We start from the raw sequence: 20,284 nt of genomic DNA on the forward strand, positions 1-20,284 counted from the left end.
GCACTTTTCTGACTTAAAGCCTCCACAATCCTGTGTGTGATTATTAGCTCTCAGGAGGAAGGACTTTCTTTGTCTCTAGTACTTGGGTGGCTTTGAATAGCTAGTGAGAGATACCTGGCTAATTCCTTTAGTCAGAATCTTGGGGCTGGGAGGGACCTTGGGGGGTCACCTCATCCAATTTTCTCGTTTTCCAGAAAAGGAAAATGAGACCCAGAGAAATTAAGTGATTTGCTCAGGGTTTCCCAGCCAGTAAGTGGAAAGCTGAATTTGAACATGGGTCCTATGACTCTCAGGTTTTGCTCTTTCCAGTGGATGGGTATGGAAGCTGGACCTCTGGTTTCATTCATAAGGGGGAAGTCCCAGAGGAGGAAACTTTCTCTGCCAGTGCAGGTCACCATTCCTTTGTAACTTGTAGTTGCCTGCAGAGCTGAGAAGTTAAATCACTTGTCCAGGGTCACACAGACAGCCAGGGCCAGGAGCAGGATTTGAACCTAGCTCTCTGGCCTTCTTGTGAGGCTACGTGCTATACATAAGAACCTCAGAATATCATGGAGAACTATCCTGCAAGTCTCTTCATGTCCCAGAGAGCTCACCATCACCAGTTTGTGACATGGATCCATAAAAGCTTGTGAACAGCATTTTTTATGGAGGTCACTGAACAGTCTTAACCTACAAGTTGCTGTCCATGGACTGAAGGGCTCTCCAAACCTAGAGAGCTCATGACAGGACTCGAACCTATTTATTCCTCACTTGCAGGCTCTGTCTCAGTCAATCAACAGGCATATGTCTTGAGCATCAGTCCTGTGCCAGGGCCTCAGGCTACAAGTCCAAAGACTGAAGCAAGCCCTCCTCTGTGGGGCCTCCCTTCTTAGCTACTCTGCTTTTGGGAGGAGGTACATGTGGATGCCCACAATGCTCAGCAGTTCCCAGGAGTGCCCTCACAGAGAGCCGGGCAAAGCCCAATGGAGAAATTCCCGTAATGATGGAGGTTTAGGAAGGAAACCTTCAGGGGATGAGAATTGAACCTAAATCTGTTCCAAATAGATGTAAATACCAAATGCAGGGTGTTGAGGTCTCTGGAGAGTTTAACAATCCTGTTATATGGTTCTCTGCTATGTCAGTACATCTGCAAGCTGGGATTTCATGGGTGTGGCTGCTTCTTCTAGGGACAAAGATCACTGCCCTTCTTTGGCATTGGTCTTGACCTTCAAGAGTTGCTGTGGTTGGGGCAGCTAGATGGTTCAGTAGATAGAGCACCAGCCCTAGAGTCAGAAGGACCTGAGTTCAAATTCAGCCTCAGATACTAGCTGTGTGACCCTGGGCAAGTCACTTAACCCCAATTGCCTCAAAAGAAAGAATTGCTATGGTTGGCAAAGTTATCCCTTTGGACCACCCTAATAGGAATGGGCTGGCTTATGGATGCTAGATATATAGTCTGTCAGTGTATGTATAAGGGAAATTTCTATCTTGGCAAAGGAATCATCCAACCATGAGCCTCTAAGAACCCAGGGTCACCTCTAACTAGCCTTCAAGGTCTTTGTTCTTCTACTAGAATAAGATACAGACTGTAGGACAGTAGAAAAAAGCCCCAGACTTGGAGTCAGGAGCTGGGCTCAAATGCTGACTTGCCACTTACTACCTGAGTGAAGGGTGAGCCCTTCTCTTATCTTCAGTTTCTCATTGGTGAAATGACAATGTTCATTTGGAAGGCCACCCAGTTTGCTTCCTGCTCTCTTCTCTGAGGCCCAGGGTCCTGTACCTGGTAAATGCTTGTCTTGGGCCTCTGCCACATGCTAGCTGTGTGACCCTGGGACAGTCCCTTAACCTCTGTTCTAGGCAACACTGAGACTATCTGTGTCAGGGAAGGTGTTGACTTGCATTAGTGGAGGGATTTTTCTCATCTGGGAGTTTCCTAGATCAATTAAGTCATAGGACCCTGTTTTGAGAAGGGCATTCAAGGCCCTCCACGGTTCTGAGAAACAGTTGGTAAGAGACTCCTGGTCACCTGTCCAAAGACCAGGGACAATTAACAAACCTGCTCCAGCCCAGCCCAGCCCGTCACAGATAACAGACCTGCGTCTGTTTAAGAGTCCTTGGTAAGTCCTGATATATTCTTCACAACAAAGAAGGCCACTGAAAGTTTTCCTTCTCCCTGGTGACAGTGTGGAGCTATTATAAGAGTTGTGGATCCAGAGTCAAAAGACCTTGGTTCAACTCTCCCTGGGGTCACTTTACAATCTGTGTAAACCTGAGTCAGTCTTTTAACATCTGTCAGTGGTTAGTGCCCTGGACTTGGAGTGAGGAAGACCTGAGTTCCAACCCTGCCTCAGAAATTTACTAGCTGAGGGGCCCTGGGCAATCGTTTAATCTTGGTCTGTCTCAGTTTCCTCATCTGTAAAATGGGGATAATAATTACCTACCAAGGTTAAGAGAATTAGATGAGATGTTTGTAAACTTAAAGTGCTATGTAAAGGGTAGCTGTCATTTAATGGCCCTGGGTCTCACTTTGTTCATCTCTAACGAAAGGTGTCTGACTGGACGGCCTCCGAGGTCCCCTCCAATTCTAAACTTACGGTCCTATGAACTAGATGAGAACCAGTTTTCCAAACTCTCTCCAGCATGGCAACCTGGCTTTTTGAATCATAAGAATTAGCTAAGCATAGAGCATGGAGAGAGAGTTAGCTCCCCATGGGTAGTTTGGAGACTTGGGTTCTAGACCTGACTTTGGTCTCCTTGGGTCCAGATGTTCCCATCTCTCAGCTGTGAGGGGGTTGGACAAGGTGGTCCCCAGGCTACGTCACCCTCCGGGGGGTGGGTGATGCTACGATTCTTACACAGTAGAGTCACAGCGTTTGTTTAACAGTTCTGTGATTACCCTTCACTTCCTGCCCAAGGAAGTCGTGGCAAAAGGTAGACAAGAAGAGGGGAAGGTTTCCCAGCAGGACCACCCCCAAAGTTAGCTCAGGAAGCTTAGTAAGTCTCAACTTTGGCAGCAGAAGCAACAGGCTTGTGCATTCCATAAGTCCTCACTTGGGCACCATTTAGGGTCCTTTCCAAGACAGAGAAAAAGGTCTTCCTAATATACCTCTTGGTGGAAAAGATGTTACAGCCTGGGACTCTAGAAGTCAGGAGACCCTGGTTCCAGTTCCACCGTTGCCATTTAGGAGCATGGTGCAACCTTGGACAAATCTCTTGGTTTCTTGGAGCCTTGGCTTGCTCATTTCCAAAATGGCACCCTTTACACTTGCACCACCTACCTCAAACAACTGGGGTGGTGGCACCAGTGGAGAAAGGTGGGGTGAGAGTCAGAATTAGGCCTGCATGGTCTCTAAAGCTCCTCTCAACTTTAAACATTCAGTGATGTTGTATGAAGTGTTACAAAAATAAATGGCATTATCATTGGGATGGATAGATCCTGAATTTTCTGGATCTGTATGTAAATTAGAGAATTTACTTAGTTTCCTCAGGATGACATTCAATAATTCACCAAAATTCTAATTTAATGAAATAGGACAGCTAGAGGGACCAATGGATTGAGCATAGGCCTGGAGTCAGAAATCCTAGCTGTATGATCCTGGGCAAGTCACTTAACCTCTGTTTGCCTCAGTTTCCTCTACTGTAAAATGGGGATTATAATAGCACCTAACTCTCAGAATTGTTATGAAGATCAAGTGGATATTTTTTAAATGCTTGGTACATAGTAGGTACTATATAAACATTAGCTATTATTAATTATGCTTATATATATATTTAGAGCTAGAAGGGATTTTAGTGGTCAACCTTTCCATTTTACAGATGAAGAAGCAGAGACTCAGAGACGTTAAGTGATTTGCCCAAAGTCACACATCCAGGAAGTGGCAGAGCCCAGAACCTCTGATTTCATTTCCTATGCCTTTTCCACTGTACCAAGCAGCCTTTTTTAGTACTTCAACGGACCTGCGATTTCATTTCTGTGGTTATTATTGACAGTGACTTAAATCACAACCCATCTATGCCTTCTTATCCAGTGCAGATCTTGTCTATGGTCTTTCCCTCTTTTCTTCCCCCTCTTCTCCTCTTCCCTTCTCCCCCCTCCCCCCCAGAGTTTCCACCCAATGCCATCATGGCTCATGCTCTCCATCTGTCATCTCTTAGCCTTGATCCCTGATGGGCCCCCTTCCTTTTCAATCATGCATTTCCTGCATGATACATTTCATGCTGCTTCCTCCCTGGCAATAGGCAGCAGCCCATTTACACCCACCATGCTTTTTTTCTGTTGCCTATGGGGTCACCCACCATTCTGATTCTTCAGAGATCATGGTGGTCTCTGATTCACAACCATGCAGCACTGCCAGAAACTGTATTTTAGAGCTTCTAAAATGAATGATTTTTAAAAAATCCTGTAACTTAGAAATTTTTAAAAAATCAGGACATCCTGACTTCTGTGCTAATTTGTGTGTACTGCAGGAAGTTAGGTATCATGTTAGTGAGGTTTCTCACATGATTTAAATGACTCTAGACATGCTCCCTTCTTGGTGGTCTTTTTCTTTGCCATTTGTGAATATTTCGCGTTTTTCAGAAGACCTGACATCTGGCTTTCTCCTTCTGCTCAGTGGGAGGGGTAGGAAGATACTTATTAAAATTTAGATGTATCTTTGGCCAACTTGTCTATTACATTTAAATGCTATCTAAATGGCACTGTACTTATGCTGATTTCCTGACTGTACAAGATAGAGTCACCAAAGTTCCTGGAACCTCACCTACTCCCCTGTTTCTGGTGGGAGCTGAGACTTGCCCCATGTGGTGGCCTTGAGAATGTTAGAATAGGAGAAATAGATGGCTAGAAATGCCCTCAGAAAGGAGAGGGGGCTGGATGTGGATGATCAGCTCAGGAGTTTCTAACTTCCTTTGTGTTATCTGTAAAATAAGGGGACTAGATGAGCTGCCTTGGAAGGTCCCTTTCAACGCTGAAGTCAAGATCTCTTGAATCCTCTTAGTTTAAGGTCTTGCCTCCTGTTCTGGCCTCATCTTGGTCCCATTCACATCAAAGGAGGGGTCATTCCTGTCCTTGTAGCCTCAACACCTAGCCCATGTGGCCCGGCACACAGTAGGTGTTTCAGAAGTGCCTGACTTGGATCTGATAGTTCCAATAGCAGCAAATATCCATGTCAAGGTTAGAGCTGGAAGCTAGGGGTCCCCATCTGAAATCTTTCTGTGTGAAGGTCAAGTTGACTTGTTTGCAGAGTTGAGGGGTTGGTTATGTGCTTGGATTGTACAGAAGAGGAAACCTATGCTTGGAGTATGGCCGATTGCTGTAAGAGTGGAGCCTCATTCTCTCTCCATAATGACTTGTCCTTCAGTCTCTCTGATTTCAGGTAGCTCAGTGGCTCAGTGGATATAATGAGGGTCCTGGAATCAGGAAGACCTCAGTTCAAATCTGTCCTCAGACACTCACTAGCTGTGAGACCCTAGACAAGTCACTTAACCTGTTTGCCTTAATCCACTGGAGGAGGAAATGGCAACCCCTCCCCAACTATCTTTGCCAAGAAAACCCCATTCATAGTATGGTCTACAGGGTCATGAAGAGTCAGTCATGACTCAACAATCCTGTATTTTAATTGTTAAAGGGAATTTCCAAATGAGAAAAATCTCTTCATCAGTGCAGGAGAGCACCTTCTGTGCCATCACAGTTTTTGACAAGGCTCAAGATCTCTAATCAATTCAGTGACCAATCATGATTCCAGCAAGTGACCTCTCCTCCTATCAGAGAGGTGGTGGACTTAGCATGCAGAACGCATCATATGTAACTAGTGTGGAAATTGGTTTATCTTGACTAACCATGCATGTTACAAGGGTTTTGCTTTTTCTCTTCTGTTGGAGAAGGGGTTGATGGGAGGGAGAAAAAAATTCTTATTAGTTGGGGAAAAAAAGTAAAAATTAAAAACAAAGCAAAGTAACACCTCCTTATAGTCTTCGAGAATTACCTACTAGTTCAATGACTTACTGAGTGTCTCATAACCAGTCACAGCCAGGACTCAAATCCAGATTTTCCAGGCTAGCATTTCATCCATCACACCATACCGTCTCTCATGCTGAATTTAGGACAAAGAAGAAATACATCTTAGAACTAACACTTTTTCCTGGTGTGTAACAGGACATCAGTCATAGCTACCTGTACTGAGGAGTGGGTGGGCTACTGTGTTTATGAAGCCATATTAATTAATGGCTCTTAGAAAGACAGCTTTTGCCAACTGGAGCGGTCCACCAGAACCTCAGAAGGGATATCTTACTCCTGAGGAGAGAGAAAAACCAATTGGAGCCTAATGAGAATCTGTAGTTTGGATGTGTACTCAATGTAAGCTAGATTGGAAGGCTGAGGATATAGCCACAAGGAAAAAAAATGTTGAAAATAGTGATGAGATTTCTTGGTTTCTGTTTTTCTGCCCCCTGGCTCTGTGGTGTGGAATAATTTGAAGTTGCTAAGAGTTACAGGCAGATAACAGGCATGATTAATGATTAATCCTGACATGATTAATCCTTTGTCCAAGGAATGGCCCTAATGGATTCCTCTGGGTTCAGGGCCCTGATAAATTTATTGACCTGCAAAGGAAGGAAGAAACCCCTATCCCATGGTCAGGCTGGGGGCCCTGCTTTCTCTCAAATCAGCCTGAGCTGATTTCACTGGGGATTCCTTGGGGTTTGCATCTGTACTGTATAGGCAGTTTTTTAGGATACAAAGTTCCTGTGTACCTTACTGAAGTACACAAATGGGGAAATGGTTCACAAGGAGAAAAAACAAGGTTCATAAGAGCTTGGGGGGCCTGGGAGTAATATTGACAGGAAAACACTATTGGGGAAAAAACTTTACTGACCTGTTTATTTTTTGCAAAAAAGATATTTTCATTGTTCTCTTTTATTTCTGTGTCCCCTCCACTTCCAAATAGACCCCCTCCCTCCTCCAGCCCCTCCTCAGAGAGCTACCATCTGTAACGACGAATAAAAAAAAAAAAGATGTGTGTGGGGGAGAACGCAGTTTAACCAAACTGACAAAGACATTGACCATGTCTGACTACATATTAAATGTTCCACACTCATAGTACCCCACGTCTGCAAAGAAGGGAGGGAGGTACCTGTAGGAAATACCTATTTTCTCTTAAAAAAAATTACATTTCATTGTGATTTTTTTTTGTTTTACAAAATTGGCTTAAATTTCTCCCTGTATCCCGTCCCTTCCCAGAGAGGCATACCTTATAAAAAGAATTAAAAAGAAAACAACAGAGTCAGCAAAAATCCATCAATACATCCAAAAGTATGAGGCAGAGTTTGTAATATTCTACTGCCATGGGCATCCCCTCCCCCACCTCTGCAAGGGAGCGGGGGAAGGGCAAGGTTTTCCCAGATCTTTTTCTCGAGGCAAAGCTTGCCCTTTGTTCTTTTGCAACATTTGTTTCCTATTGTTTGGTGAAGATTGTCCTTTTCCTTTTTCATTGGAGTAGCCCTTAAGTCTGTCTTCCTGGTTCTGCTTACTTCCCTCTGCATCTGTTGCAGATGGAAAGGTTCACATGCTTCTTGAAATTGATCTCATTTGTCTTTCTCTACAGCACAGGGATATCCCATTAGATTTCCCAATCATTGGGCGCTACTTTGTTCCTAGTTATTGCAGTCAGAGAAAAATTCTGCTGTTAATATTCGTATATAGGGAGGCTTTCTTCTCATCATTGTCATCCTTGGGGTATGCTCTTAGCAGGGGAATCTCTGGGTCAGTGTCTATGGACATTTTGTCTCCTTTATTTGTATGATTTTCCATGGCTTTACAGAAGGGTGCAGCTCCACCAACAACGTATTAGTGTCCCTGTCTTTCTATAGTCCCTCCAACATTGACTATTTTCCAACTTTGGTCAATCAGCTGAATGTGAGGAGAAACTCCAGGATTGTTTTGATTTTCATTTCTCTTTTTGTTAGTGCTTTGGAGCATTCTTTCATGTGGTTGTCATTCATTTGTAATTCTTCTTTTGAGGATTATTCACATATCTATATCCTTTGACCATTTCTTGTTTGGGGAATGCCTTTTGGTCTTCCACATTTCTGTTGCTTGTCACTATGTCTTGGATACCAAACCTTTATCCAAAAAATTTGATACAAAGATTCTTTTCCCCTATTGAATTCTTCTTGTCCTAGATGTATTAATTTTGTTTTATTTTCAATAGAATTCACCTCACCTGTTACTTTGTGATATTAAATTGAGTACTTCATCCATAAGTTCCTTACTTGCCTTGAGATGTTACTGGGACAGAGTTGTATAATTGGGAACTGTGTGTATGTGTGTGTGTGATTGAGAGACAACAAACAGGGAAGAAAGAAAACCCACATGGAAACCCTGCCCCTTCTTTGTGTGAGTACCTCCATATGTAGGGCAGGAAATAAATGAAAGATTGAAGAACCATCTTACTCTCCCTGTGAACCGAGCTATCTAAGCCTTTTGTTACCAGCACTAGGATTTAACAAAGACCTTTTGTTTTGTTAATTTTAAGCAGGCAATGTGAGGCAGTGGTTAGAACACTGGATCTGGAGACCGGAGAGAATGACTGTCTTCAAATTCAGCCGCTGACAGTCCCCAACTACGTGACCGCTGAGTTTTTGGACCCTCAGTTTCTTCATCTGTAGAAGGGGGATAGTAATGCCTACAGTGGTGTGAAATAGCTTTGTAGAGAGGCACAGAGCACTGGATTTGCAGTCAAAGGTTCTGTGTTCAAATCTGAATTTTGCCACTTTCTGTCCCTGTCACTTTGGACAAATCTTAAGTTTAACTTCCTGGAACTCGGTTTTCTAAACTGTAAAATGAAGGAATTAGTACTTGATAGTCTCCAAGTCCAGCTTCAAATACTCGATGCTGTGGTCCAGTGAGATAAGGTAGGAAAAATACTGTGCAGCTCTGAAAGTGGCATGGTGAGTATAATGTTAGCTTTTTCTTAGAGGCAAGAAAACCTGAGTTCCCATTCTTCCTCAGACACTTCCTAGCTGTGTGACTCTGGGCAAGTCATTCTGCCTGCCTCAGTTTCCTCATCTGTTAAACGGGAATAATGATAATAATAGCATCTTCTTCCCAGGGTTATTTTGCGGGTCAGATGAGCCAACATTTATGAAGTGCTTTTCAAATCTTAAAACACTATAAGAATATTCACTCTTATTTATCATCATTATTGTTAAAGTGTTATGCAAATTTGTTTTTAGGAGTTCTTTGAAAATAGGATTTTTCCTTATATTTACATATATTACGTAGTATAAAATATCTATGCATATTTTATATATATATATATATATATTATTCTGTGTGACACACACTTATATAGCATAATGCCTGATACTTTTATAAGTTTATAAGTACTTGTTATATTTATAAGTACTTGTTAGTTGATTGACTTTTTAATTAATTCCTCATTTGGGGCCCAATATGAATATGTTTTATTTCAGAGTCTTTTCTATGGCAAATGACATTAGCCTTTGAGCAAGTCTCATAAAAGGAATTCTGGGTTTAGGTGATTGAGCAGGGACAGAATCATCGATTTCAAGCTGGAAGGAACCTTCAAGGTCATTGATTTTACAGATGAGGTCACTGAGGCCCATAGCGATTAAGAGACTTTCTCAGAGTCACTTAGCTAATGAGGGTCTGAGACAGGATTCAAACTCAGCTCTTCCAGCATCCCGTCCACTGCACCAGAGCTATTCACAAGTTAAGACTGGCTAAATTTCAACTCATTGCACTGGAAAGCTCACATGGAGTATTTATAGTATGAATGGCTTCCCAGAAAATGACTCTGGAGCACCTGGATTGTATGCATCCAGGGCCACAGGTGGTTTGGCTTATGTCACCAAGGCCAGACTTTCCTCATTGGGAATGGAACGGTTCCATTCCATAGGAAGTGACGTGGGGGTGTTTGGAGCCCCGAACAGATGGGGAAGGTGGATTGTGCAGGCTGAGAAAATGCTGGGTGATCCCATGAAAGACTTAGGGACCCGGGCTCTAATAAGGCCCTCTCCCTCTCTTTGCTGGGTCCCAGCAGGCATGAAGAGTGAGCTGTAGACCTGGCTGCCAAGGAGAGGTTGGGGCTGAGCTGGAAGGAGTAAACATCAGGTGATTAGGTGCATTGGGGAATATAGTGTGGTGTGTGTGTGAGAGAGAGAGAGAGACGCAGAGAGAAAGAGAGGAGAGGAGAATTCTGGAGCCCACCACACCCTCTCTGTTTCCATCCTGAGCCTGGGTTCCTTGTGAAGGTATCATCTCTTTTCATCAAGTTTCTGGCTTTCCTTCTTGGGGGGCAGGGAGTTGTCATCTCTCAGGGTGAGAGACAGACAGAAGGAGAGAGACAGAGACAGGGAGGGAGAGAGACAGAGAGAGACAGAGACAAGAGAAAGACGGAGCTCAAGAGCGAGAACACAGGGAGGGAGGCAGGCTGGTCAGGCACCAGAGCTATAGAAAAGTTAAACTGTCTAATTGACCTGTGTCTCCACAAACTTCACCTGGGGAAGGTAACATTTGGAAAAAGGAATATCAAACAACTCCTTCTCTCTTCTCTCCCAGGCCTAAGCGACAGAGGCAGAACAACTTTTCCATGTTTCCCTCCCCTAAAGGCTGGAATTTCAGAGGGGTAAGTGATTTCCAAACCCTCCAGGGAACCCCTGCCTTCAGGATGCTGGGGAGGGGGGCTTCTGAAGGGGACTCCTTAGGGATGGGGAGCAGTAATGAGCAGGAACCGTCTCTGCTCATTGGAATTCTATGCTTCCAAGCTGCTAAAGTTTCCATGTACACCAGGCCTGGTGAGGCAACCAAGTATGGTCACAATGTCAAAGGTCCTTGGTACTTGATCTGAGTCAGAGGAACTGAATTCAAATCCTGCTTTCATACTTCCTGCCTATGTGACTCACATCATTTTTCTGGGCCTCAGTTTCCTCATCTGTAAAAGGAGAGAGTTGTATTAGTTGGTTTCTAATGTCCTCTAACTCTAGATTAGGGATTCTCAATTTCTTTAATGTCCTAGACCCCTTTGTAAAACCATGTTTTTAATGCATAAAATAAAATACACAGGATTATAAAGGAAATCAATTATACCAAAATACAGTTATTAAAATATGAAAGAAATAGTTCTCATTTTACAGAGGGGGGAGACTGAGGCTTGGAAAGGCTCAAGTGACTAGTCCACATTTACACAAGCACCAGCGGTGAGATTTGAACCTGGGTCCCCTGGTGCCAAATCAGTCATTCTTTCCCCTGCTTTGTCCTAAGCCCAGAGACCTCAGGTCTAGGCCCAGCACTGCCTTATACCTGTCATGGGACCTTGCCCAGGTCCGAGGTGACTCTATATCTCCTATTTAGGTATCAATCAGTTCTGACTTCGTTTTGTGAGGTCACAAAAGTGCCCTTGACAATTAAAAGTATCCAGGGGTTGAATTCATTTCGCGATTCGGAACCTTAAAAGTCCTGCATACATGCACATTTTCCATTTTTAATGATGTCATAAAATGGCTTTCCCCAGCTTGAGTTTTTTTATTTCTTTAATTAATGTGTAAGGGGAATATAATTAATGTTACTAAATATTATGGGGGTGGTGGTGGTTAAAGAACCCATCCAATGCCAGGTCCTCTTGCCTTGTGGTGTTGCAAGAGACCTCAGGGGTCACTTGACTCAAGTCATCTGGTACTAGATGACCTTGGAGAAACCTTTCAGACATATTGGACCCTAAGTAGTATCTTCATCTGAAACAGATGGGCAGAGTCTAATGTGCTCTATGGCTCTAAACTCTCCTCCTGGACTGGAGGCACTTCCCTGACCAGTGGCTGTCCATTGTCTGCTGGAATCACTACAGGGATGGGGATCCAACCCCCTCACTTATACAGTAAAAAAGCCCAACCAGACAGTCAGAGGATAGTTTGGTTCCTCTCTACACGTCCTAGCTGTGCTTGAGGACCGCGAGGAGATGTGCCTTTGGGCATGACAAGTTTCAGACAGATGGTAGACTGTGAAGAAATGTGAATCCTGATCACGTGGCTGACTCAAAGGAGGCCACTTGAATAGTCGGGCTTGGATTGAAGTGTTTTACCTTCAAAACATCCTAGAAGCTTCTTCGTCAATTATTTTGTCCTTCTCCAGAATGATGAATTCACTGAGCGGCAGTGTGAGCTCTCACTTGGAGTCATAGATTCTGAGTTTGAATCTCAGCTCTGCCAATCACTATTAGTGGGACTTTGGGCAAGCCCCTTTACTTCCCCAGGCCTCAGCTGCCTTATCCATCAAAGGCTGGATGATAACCAAGATCCCTAGTTCTGTGATCTCACGGTCATTCTTGTTAAGTATCCTTCAGTAATTCAGGGCAGCTGGGTAGGGCAGTGAATAGAGGGTCAAGAGTCTGAAGGATTTATTCCCCTGAGTTCAAATTCTGGTCTCAAGCACTTACTAGCTGTGAGACCTTGGGCAAGTCACTTTACCCTGTTTGCCTCAGTTTCCTCATCTGTAAAATGAACTGGAGAAGGAAATGACAAACCAGTTCAGTATTTTAGCCAAGGAAACCCCCAAGGGGGTCACAAAGAGCCAGTTGTACATGTCTGAACAGCAAACAACTCAAAAGACCCATCCTCTCCTTGAGGTGGGGTCTTCTCCCAGTGGTGTAGTTGCCAGTCTATCTGTACCTTTGTCTCCTGGGAGATCCTCGTCCAGCGCTTCCCATGCATCTTCTATGGAGGATAACCTGATGTGCCAGAGACTCTGTTAGGGAACCACAGAATCCCAGAATTTGAGAGTTGAAAGGACCTCAGCAGCCACATAGTCCAACCCATCTTCCGTCTCCATACAGACTGCACCCACAAGAAATCGGCCAGCCCGGGTGAAGGCCTGCAGGAAGGGGCAGCCCTTCCCCTTTGGGTGGAGCCTCTGCTAAGCTCTCAGAGCCCCCACCCGTCACCCCTGCTCCTGCCCCCCTTCTCTTCTTCAGCCTGAACACCCCTTGTTCCTTCACTAGTCCTCATGTGACAAAGACCCAGGGCCCTTCACCATCCTGGCCACCTCCTCGGCCTCCCCTCCCACTTCCCAAACCTCGGGGCCCATTCCCCAGTGCCAGGGTAGCACCTGGGCTGGTGCTAGCTGTGGTAACAGTAATGAGCAGAAGGGTGGTAATGAAATAGTAATAGGGCTGTCGCTTATAAAGTGCTTAAGACTGGCGAAAGACGATCACCCTGTGAGGCAGATGCTCTCATTCCCCTTTTGACAGATGAGGAAACTGAGACCCAGAGAAATTCTGTCACTCACCCAAGGTCATACAGGTGGGAAGTAGTCAAGCAGGACATTGAAGCCAGGGCCTCACATGGAAGCCACTTCAGTGTTTGCCAAACGCTCCATGTGTGTGATGGTACTTGAGTCTTGTTGTGGCTGTGCAAAGTAGTCTCTGCAGTAGTATTGTCGCCATTTACAGATTAGGGAATTAAGGCTCAAATAGGGCAGGAAATTGGCCCTACCTCCTCCTCCCCACTCTATCTCATATTTGCACATGTACACAGACTCACTCTCTCTCTCTCTCACACACGCACACACACATGCACACATGCAGGCACACATATACATACACACATATGCACACACATATACACACATACACATATACACACATACACACAGGTGCATGCACACATTCATACTCACACATGTTTCCACATCTCACACCCACCCACACTCACGAACTTGGGGCTTCCTAGGCCCATGTTTTTTCCCCAGGGGCTCGGCCCCTGCTGCATTGGCCTGGGCAGACCTAGGGCGGTCACTCCCAGCGAGGGATCAGCGGAGGATGTTGGTAGAATTTATTAAAGGTTGTTCCTTTTTTTTAAACTGTAAGCTATATTACTTTCATTGTCACCAATTTATTGCTGATTTGTCTACATCTCTCCTCTTGCTTTTCATAAGATACACCTTAGCTTCTTTGTGAGCCCTGGGTCTGTGGAATCATTCTGGGAGAGAAAGGAGAAAACCAAAGAAAAGCTGGAAAATAAGGAGGGGAGAAAGGGGAAGGCCAGTGTGGAGGGGCTGCTATCTGCCCTGGTGGGGGGTTGGGCTCAGAGTTTCCATTACTCTGCCTCTCACCAGAGATTTGGGGCAGCTACTCTAGTGAGCCAAGGAAGTACGAACAAAGAGGGAAACTCATTACAAAGATGTGAAAGATCATTACCCAGCTGTCAGTTAATAGAAACTTGACAACCAAAACAAAGAGTTGGTGCCAGGCATTGGAGATAGAGGGGACCCAAGGAAGCTGCTGGGAGGAAGTCCAGGGGTTGAAGCACTTCACACCTCATCTCCATCTTGGTCACGTGGGTCTCTGGGGCTGTCTGAAGAGCCTTGCATTTCGTCAGGATTTGACTAATGTTTAAATTGGATTGAATTGTTAAGTAACCTAAATGGTATTTCCTTTAGGATTGTATATGGGTGTACCTACACAACCTACATACATGTATATGTATATGCACACATGTACACATACAGGTCAACAAGGCACATTCATACATGTACACACCCATATATGTATATACACATATACAATGCAGTACATGTATGTATGTATAATGTATGGGCATTGTATGTGCACATACAATGTATAGTGCACAGCAATCATGTTGTATGCATGTTTATACCCAAGTAAGTGTAGATATGCCTATGTGTGTGCCTACGTGTATACATAGACATGAGTACAGGTAATGAGATGGCACGCACATTCTTCTACAGTGAAGATGTGGCAAATGTTCCTCCAATTAGACTCACGTGTGCAAACCCACACGCAGCCCAGCTCCTACCCACAGCCTCATCCCTCACTCCTGCTCCTGCATCATCCTCAATAGCTCTCCCACAAGCAAAATCTCGTGATGAGCAAAAAGCGATTTATATTTAAAGCCTCCTGTTCTTGGAGAACAGTGCCAAGTGTTCTTGGGCATATGCTCCTTGGAGGCCTGACAGGCAGGATGCTGAGGAAACAGAAGCATCACTCTTCTCCAGACTTGGCCACCTGGTCTCCAGGGGTTCTGAGTTCCACCCCTTTCCAGTGCCTTGGGGAGGCTCGGCTCACAGCTATAACCATGTGGTGTATGGACTGCATCCGTGTACACGGGAATGTGTCTAGATACAGCCACACCCATTTTCATTTCATGCACAGAATGGTGGTAGGTGGGCCAAAAACAGGGGGCTATTTCTGGGCTCAGGAGGGTGATAATGATGATGCCATATGGCTGGGTAGCAGAGAAGAAGGGTTGATTTACTTTCCATCTTTTTCATCTGTCTTCTGGAGGTGCAGAAGCCAGCCCAGCCCCAAGTGTCAGGAAAGGACCGGCCTGGTTCATCACCTGGTTGGCCCCAATAATGCCCTCCCCACCATGGAGCCAGCATCTTTCTTCCTGAGCTATTGCCTTTTCTAGCCCCACATCCAGTTTGCAGAGAAGGAATAGAATTGACCCAAGCTCATTTTGTGTGGCTTAACTCAGAGAGGAATCTGTGGTATGGTGGAAGCAGTGTGCTTCCCAGGTCAAAGGACTTGAATTGGAATCTACTTCTCCCTTTCTGTGCCTCAGTTTCCTTATCTGGTCTCAGTAACATCTAAGATCTCTTCCACTTTAGATGATTCCACAAATTTTTTGATCCATCTTGAAGGGTAGAAGATGCTTTTAACCAGCATTTTTTAGCTTTTTGCATCGTGGACCCCTTGCGCAGTCTGGTGAAGCCTACAGATCCTTCTCAGAAGAAGGTCTTTAAATGCATGCAATAAAACACACAGGGTTACAAAGGAAGCCAATGACGGGTTATACACTCATCAAAATGTTTTTAAAAACCCAATATCTGAATGCTAGTCTAAGAACCCTGGCTTTAGACCTTCTCATTTTGATTCCTTGCAGTGAACTAGAGGGAGAGGGAGGAGAACAAAGTACAAGGAAAAGAACCCCATATTTGGGGGGTCTGGCCCAATTATAGATTAAAATTTTCCATTGTTAGATGCCTCCCTCCCTGTCATGTGAGTAAGGCAAGACAGTTGTCCCCTGGCAGGCCTAATTCTATTTGAGGTTATTACCTATTGATTTTCTTACACCAAGAAACAAGCCAAGCAGCAAAAATAGACTGATATGAAGTCTAAAATGTCTAGTAATTGCTGTCTTCAGGCTCATCGTAATAAAAGCAGATCCGGGCAAATTAAATTCAGAAACAGCTCACCTCCTATACAACCAGTGGGGGCTGGAGGCCAGCCAGCTTTTTTTTATCATCCAAGAAGCCAGTGTCGGGGAGCTTTCTTTGTGGTCCCTGGACTTCACCCTGCTTTCTTCTCCTCTCCTTGCTCTGGTGTGGTATAAATAATCAGAGGACATAGAGGGAGCTTGGGAACTTTTCCTTAAATTTGGAAACCTTGTTTTGCTGAAGCTCAGATATCTCTTCACCTTGATCTCAGGCTTCCACCGTAGCCTGCTCTGGGCTGCTTCCTGTCGTGTGTTTGGAGACAGCAAAGATTTCTTTCCCTCTTCTGTGGAGGAAGAAAAATGCCCAGTTCTGACCTTAGGCCCTCAGCTTCTGTTCCCATAGAACTTGACCTATTTAGCTGAAGACATTGTGCGTAGCTCCTTGTGACCTCACTATAACGGGCTGCCCTATGGAGGCTCGTGATATGAATTCCTTCCTTTCTCCCTCAGCCCTTCTTGTCCGGTTGCAGTAGCAGATGGTGCTAATGGGCCATCTAATCCACTCTCTGTATTTTACCGCAGAGGATAATGAGTCCCAGAGTTGTGTGAGTGACTTGTCCAGGACCTTGGACTCCAGAACCATGCTTCTTTAGATTATGACCCCAAGCTAGCAGAGGGTATTGCGGGAAAGCCCTGGATTTGAAGTCTGAAGAGACCTGAGTTTGGGAACTGTCTCGATGGTGCTTACTGGGCATGTGACTGGGCTCTGATCCTCCCTGATCCCTCTGTTTCTGCATCTGTGGAATGGAAGTAATAATAGTGCTTGACATGCTCACCTCATGGGGTTGGTCCAGATCAACACTTGAGGTGCTCTCTAGTCTTGAAAGGGCTTTACGTGTCAGCTCTGAGACAGCTGGTATGGGAGAGACCTGGCCTCAGTCCCACCTCTGACCCATTCTGACTCTGCAGCTCTTGACCAGTCACTTAATTTCCTATTGCCCAGGTACCTATCCAAGGCTGTGAGCTGTGGAGCAGGTGTCAATCAGCACTGGTAAAGGGAGTTTCCCCACCTGGGATTCCTTGTACTGATGAAATCCTGGGTCCAGACTCCAAAGACCATATAATTGTTGTTTCTTATTGAATAAGCTTGATAAGTTCATTTGGGGAAAGGAAACTAATTGTTTTTAAAGGCATGAAAGGCTGGTCCTTGATGTGACCTCATGATTGGGGTAATGGTAAAGACTTTCGATGCATTTTTGTAAAGCTAATTTATTACTTTTGATAGGCTTTGAATTACCAGTAATCAAACTTGCTGCGTGTTTGGACATTTGGCAGTAAATGGAACTGTGCGCTCCCTTTTTTTTCTAATCTGTTTCCCCATGGAGATGTGGCGAGGCTTTCTCCTTCTCCCATCACACGCTGATTGCTGATTGGTACCTAGGACTGACTGTTCTTGGCTCTCCTTGTTGCACTTCATTTTTCTCTATCAGACCTGGAAATCCCAAACAATGGGGCATTCCATGCATACTTTTCCTTGTGGTCCGTTTCACTGACGGGGGAGCATTAATCTCTAGTATTGAAGGTGGAAATGAAAGTGTGTGTATGTGTGTGGTTGGAGGGGAGTACAGTGAGAACATACTGGAGCCCATTAGCTGTACTGGCAGCTTTGAGATGCCCTGGGCTCAAGAATAACCAATTTCATGAGTAGGAATAAAATGTACATGTGAGAGATAGAAATCTGGCTTCAACCCCACAGTTACCTAAGATGGGATTTTGAAAAATAGATGAAAATCTTTCTGTAGAAGGTACAAATTGGTACGCTTGGTACGGGTGACCTTGAAGGATTCTTTTGCTTTATTTACTATAAAAAAGGGTTCATAAATCTCATCTCTTCAGATACAAGGAGGGGAAAAGTTCTTTCATGAAAATGAAATCTGCCCAATAGCCTAGTAAAAATTCAAGTCAATTGGAGAAATTCGAGCTAGGAAACATTGGGCTGGTCAGCAGGACAGCTTCCAGGAGTCTGCCCAGGGTCCAAATGAGTTTTTAGTGTTTAGAACCATGAGAACTCTTTCTTGGGACAGTAATTTGTAAGTCATGATTCTCTTTCTGTTCACAATTCTTCACTCCCCCGCACCCAGTTCTAAAAGATCACTTCTTTGAATTTCTTATTATCAAATCCTGAAATGGAGATCTCTGAAGATAAACTTTGATTGGCAGTCACTCCGTCAGACTCCTTCCTTCTGCAGGTACACACATCTTTCCTCCCTGGATGGATCTCATCCTCCAAGGGAGATGGTTCACAATTGATGGGTCAATCAACAGGCAGTTACGGACGGAGTGCTCTCTGTAAGCCAGGCACCATGTTTGTTTACCACAGGAATGACCCCAGTTATCTTTGTGAAAAACATTTTCCTCTGGAAGAAAACTGACCAAGCCATAAGGACTGATCCTTAAATGGAAAACTTTTATGAGAAAGTGCTGAGGATTGTTTTGCCAGGTTGTACCACTAGCATCATCAGAAGTCACGAGATAGAGTAGTTTGGTATTGGGTCTTGGGTTTTTCTTGGAGTGTGGGATAAGGTCTGTTCTTCTTGAACCATGAGGTGACATTTTTGGATCTGGACTTTCTCACTTTCATGCCACACTTCTGAGTCAGTCATGCAGCCTCAGTAGGCCTCAATTTCCTTATCTGTAAAATGATGGGACTGGACTGAAAGTCTTGAAGGAACTCTCCTGGCTCTAGCTCTCTGAGCGCATGATCTGGGGATGGTGTGGGGGGAACTCAGCCAGACGAGCTGAGTTCAAGCTCTTCCTCCAATTCTTAGTACTACTGTGTCCTTGATCAAGTCCCTTAACTTCTCTGTGCCTCGGTTTACTCATCTTTGAAAGGAGAGGGGGCTGGACTAGATGATCTCAGAGGTCCCTTCTAGCTTTAGAGCTGTGAACTCCTTTAAAAACAAAACCAAAAACCCACCTCTGATTATTTATCTGTTTGTTTTTAGTGTCCATTAAAAAAAAAAATTGGATTCCAAATTTTTTCCTTCTCCTCCCCCACCCATTGAGAAGGGAAACCATATGATATCAGTCATACATGTGAAGCTATGCAAATCGTATCTCCATATTAGCTCGATGGCAAAAATAAAAAGCAAGAAAATGTGAGTTAAGTGAATAAAGTACATTTCTATCTGCACTCAGCTCATCCGTCTATGAACCTCTTTAACAAGATAGGAGAGGGTGTGACCAAGGCTTCTGCATGTAGCACATTTCCTGTCTGCTCAAAGAAATGCTCTTTTCTTTCTTTTTCTCTCTGCACTCTTTGCACAGGAAACGAGTCCTGCTGCCTCCTTCACCAGCGGCCAGGGCATTGTTCCTTCTTCCAGTCCTCTCCACGTAGCCTCCACCCAGCCCCCATCCCTCCTCCCTCCTGCCTCTGTCCACCACATTCTTCCTTGATGCTTCCTTGTTCATGTTAGCTTTGACCTAACCAGTGCTGGGTCCTTTCTCACCCATGCTGGGAGTACCAGGTTAGGTCACAGAGACGAGTGTCTCCTCTAGACCTTCCTAATGTTGCTCATCCCACCCTCCAGAGAGAAGCAGCTATTCCTGAATGTCAGACTGAAGTTGAAAAATGCTGGAGACAGATATAAGAATGAAGACTTTTGCCTTTAATTTTGCGATTTATTATTATGTAGAATTGAATAGTAATACAGAGCATTAAATGTGCTTTGTGACTATTTACATTTGATGGATGTAATTAATTAAATTTAATTAATAATACATTAATTTCAAGGGATGAGAAGCACTGTATTATAGTGGGGAGAGAGCCATTCGTGGCACCAGATCATTCCAGATTCGAGTTCTATTGACCCATACTGGGCAAGTCTCTCTATAAGACTTTAAGTAACAGATCAAGTGCTAATCTATACCGATAGATAGTCTCTTCATAAACATTCCCTGTCCTCAGAATGCTTACATTCTACTGGGGGTGGGGGAGGAAGGAGGGGGAGGAGGGAAGGATGTACTGTATAAGTAGACACAAGCTACAATATACACAAAGTAATTTACTAGGGAAGGGGAGGTGGTGAGCTCCCTATTCTTTGGCCATCTTCCTTCA

General features: G+C 44.4%; 1 protein-coding gene across 6 annotated transcripts in view; it reads left to right on the forward strand.

The window, feature by feature from the left end:
* The window catches only part of ARHGEF3 (Rho guanine nucleotide exchange factor 3), a 301,074-nt gene that overhangs the window by 78,022 nt on the left and 202,768 nt on the right, over positions 1-20,284 (forward strand). For 5 of the 6 annotated variants that reach the window (XM_072598996.1, XM_072598998.1, XM_072598997.1 and 2 more), the window contains one exon: positions 10,559-10,625. The exons of the other annotated variant lie outside the window; for it this stretch is intronic. In XM_072598996.1, the coding sequence (XP_072455097.1) occupies positions 10,559-10,625 (67 nt within the window). The remainder of the gene's footprint in view (positions 1-10,558; positions 10,626-20,284) is intronic. 6 annotated transcript variants of the gene reach the window in all.

Source organism: Notamacropus eugenii, chromosome 3 (genome assembly GCF_028372415.1).
Source record: "Notamacropus eugenii isolate mMacEug1 chromosome 3, mMacEug1.pri_v2, whole genome shotgun sequence".
NCBI classification, from domain to species: domain Eukaryota; kingdom Metazoa; phylum Chordata; class Mammalia; order Diprotodontia; family Macropodidae; genus Notamacropus; species Notamacropus eugenii.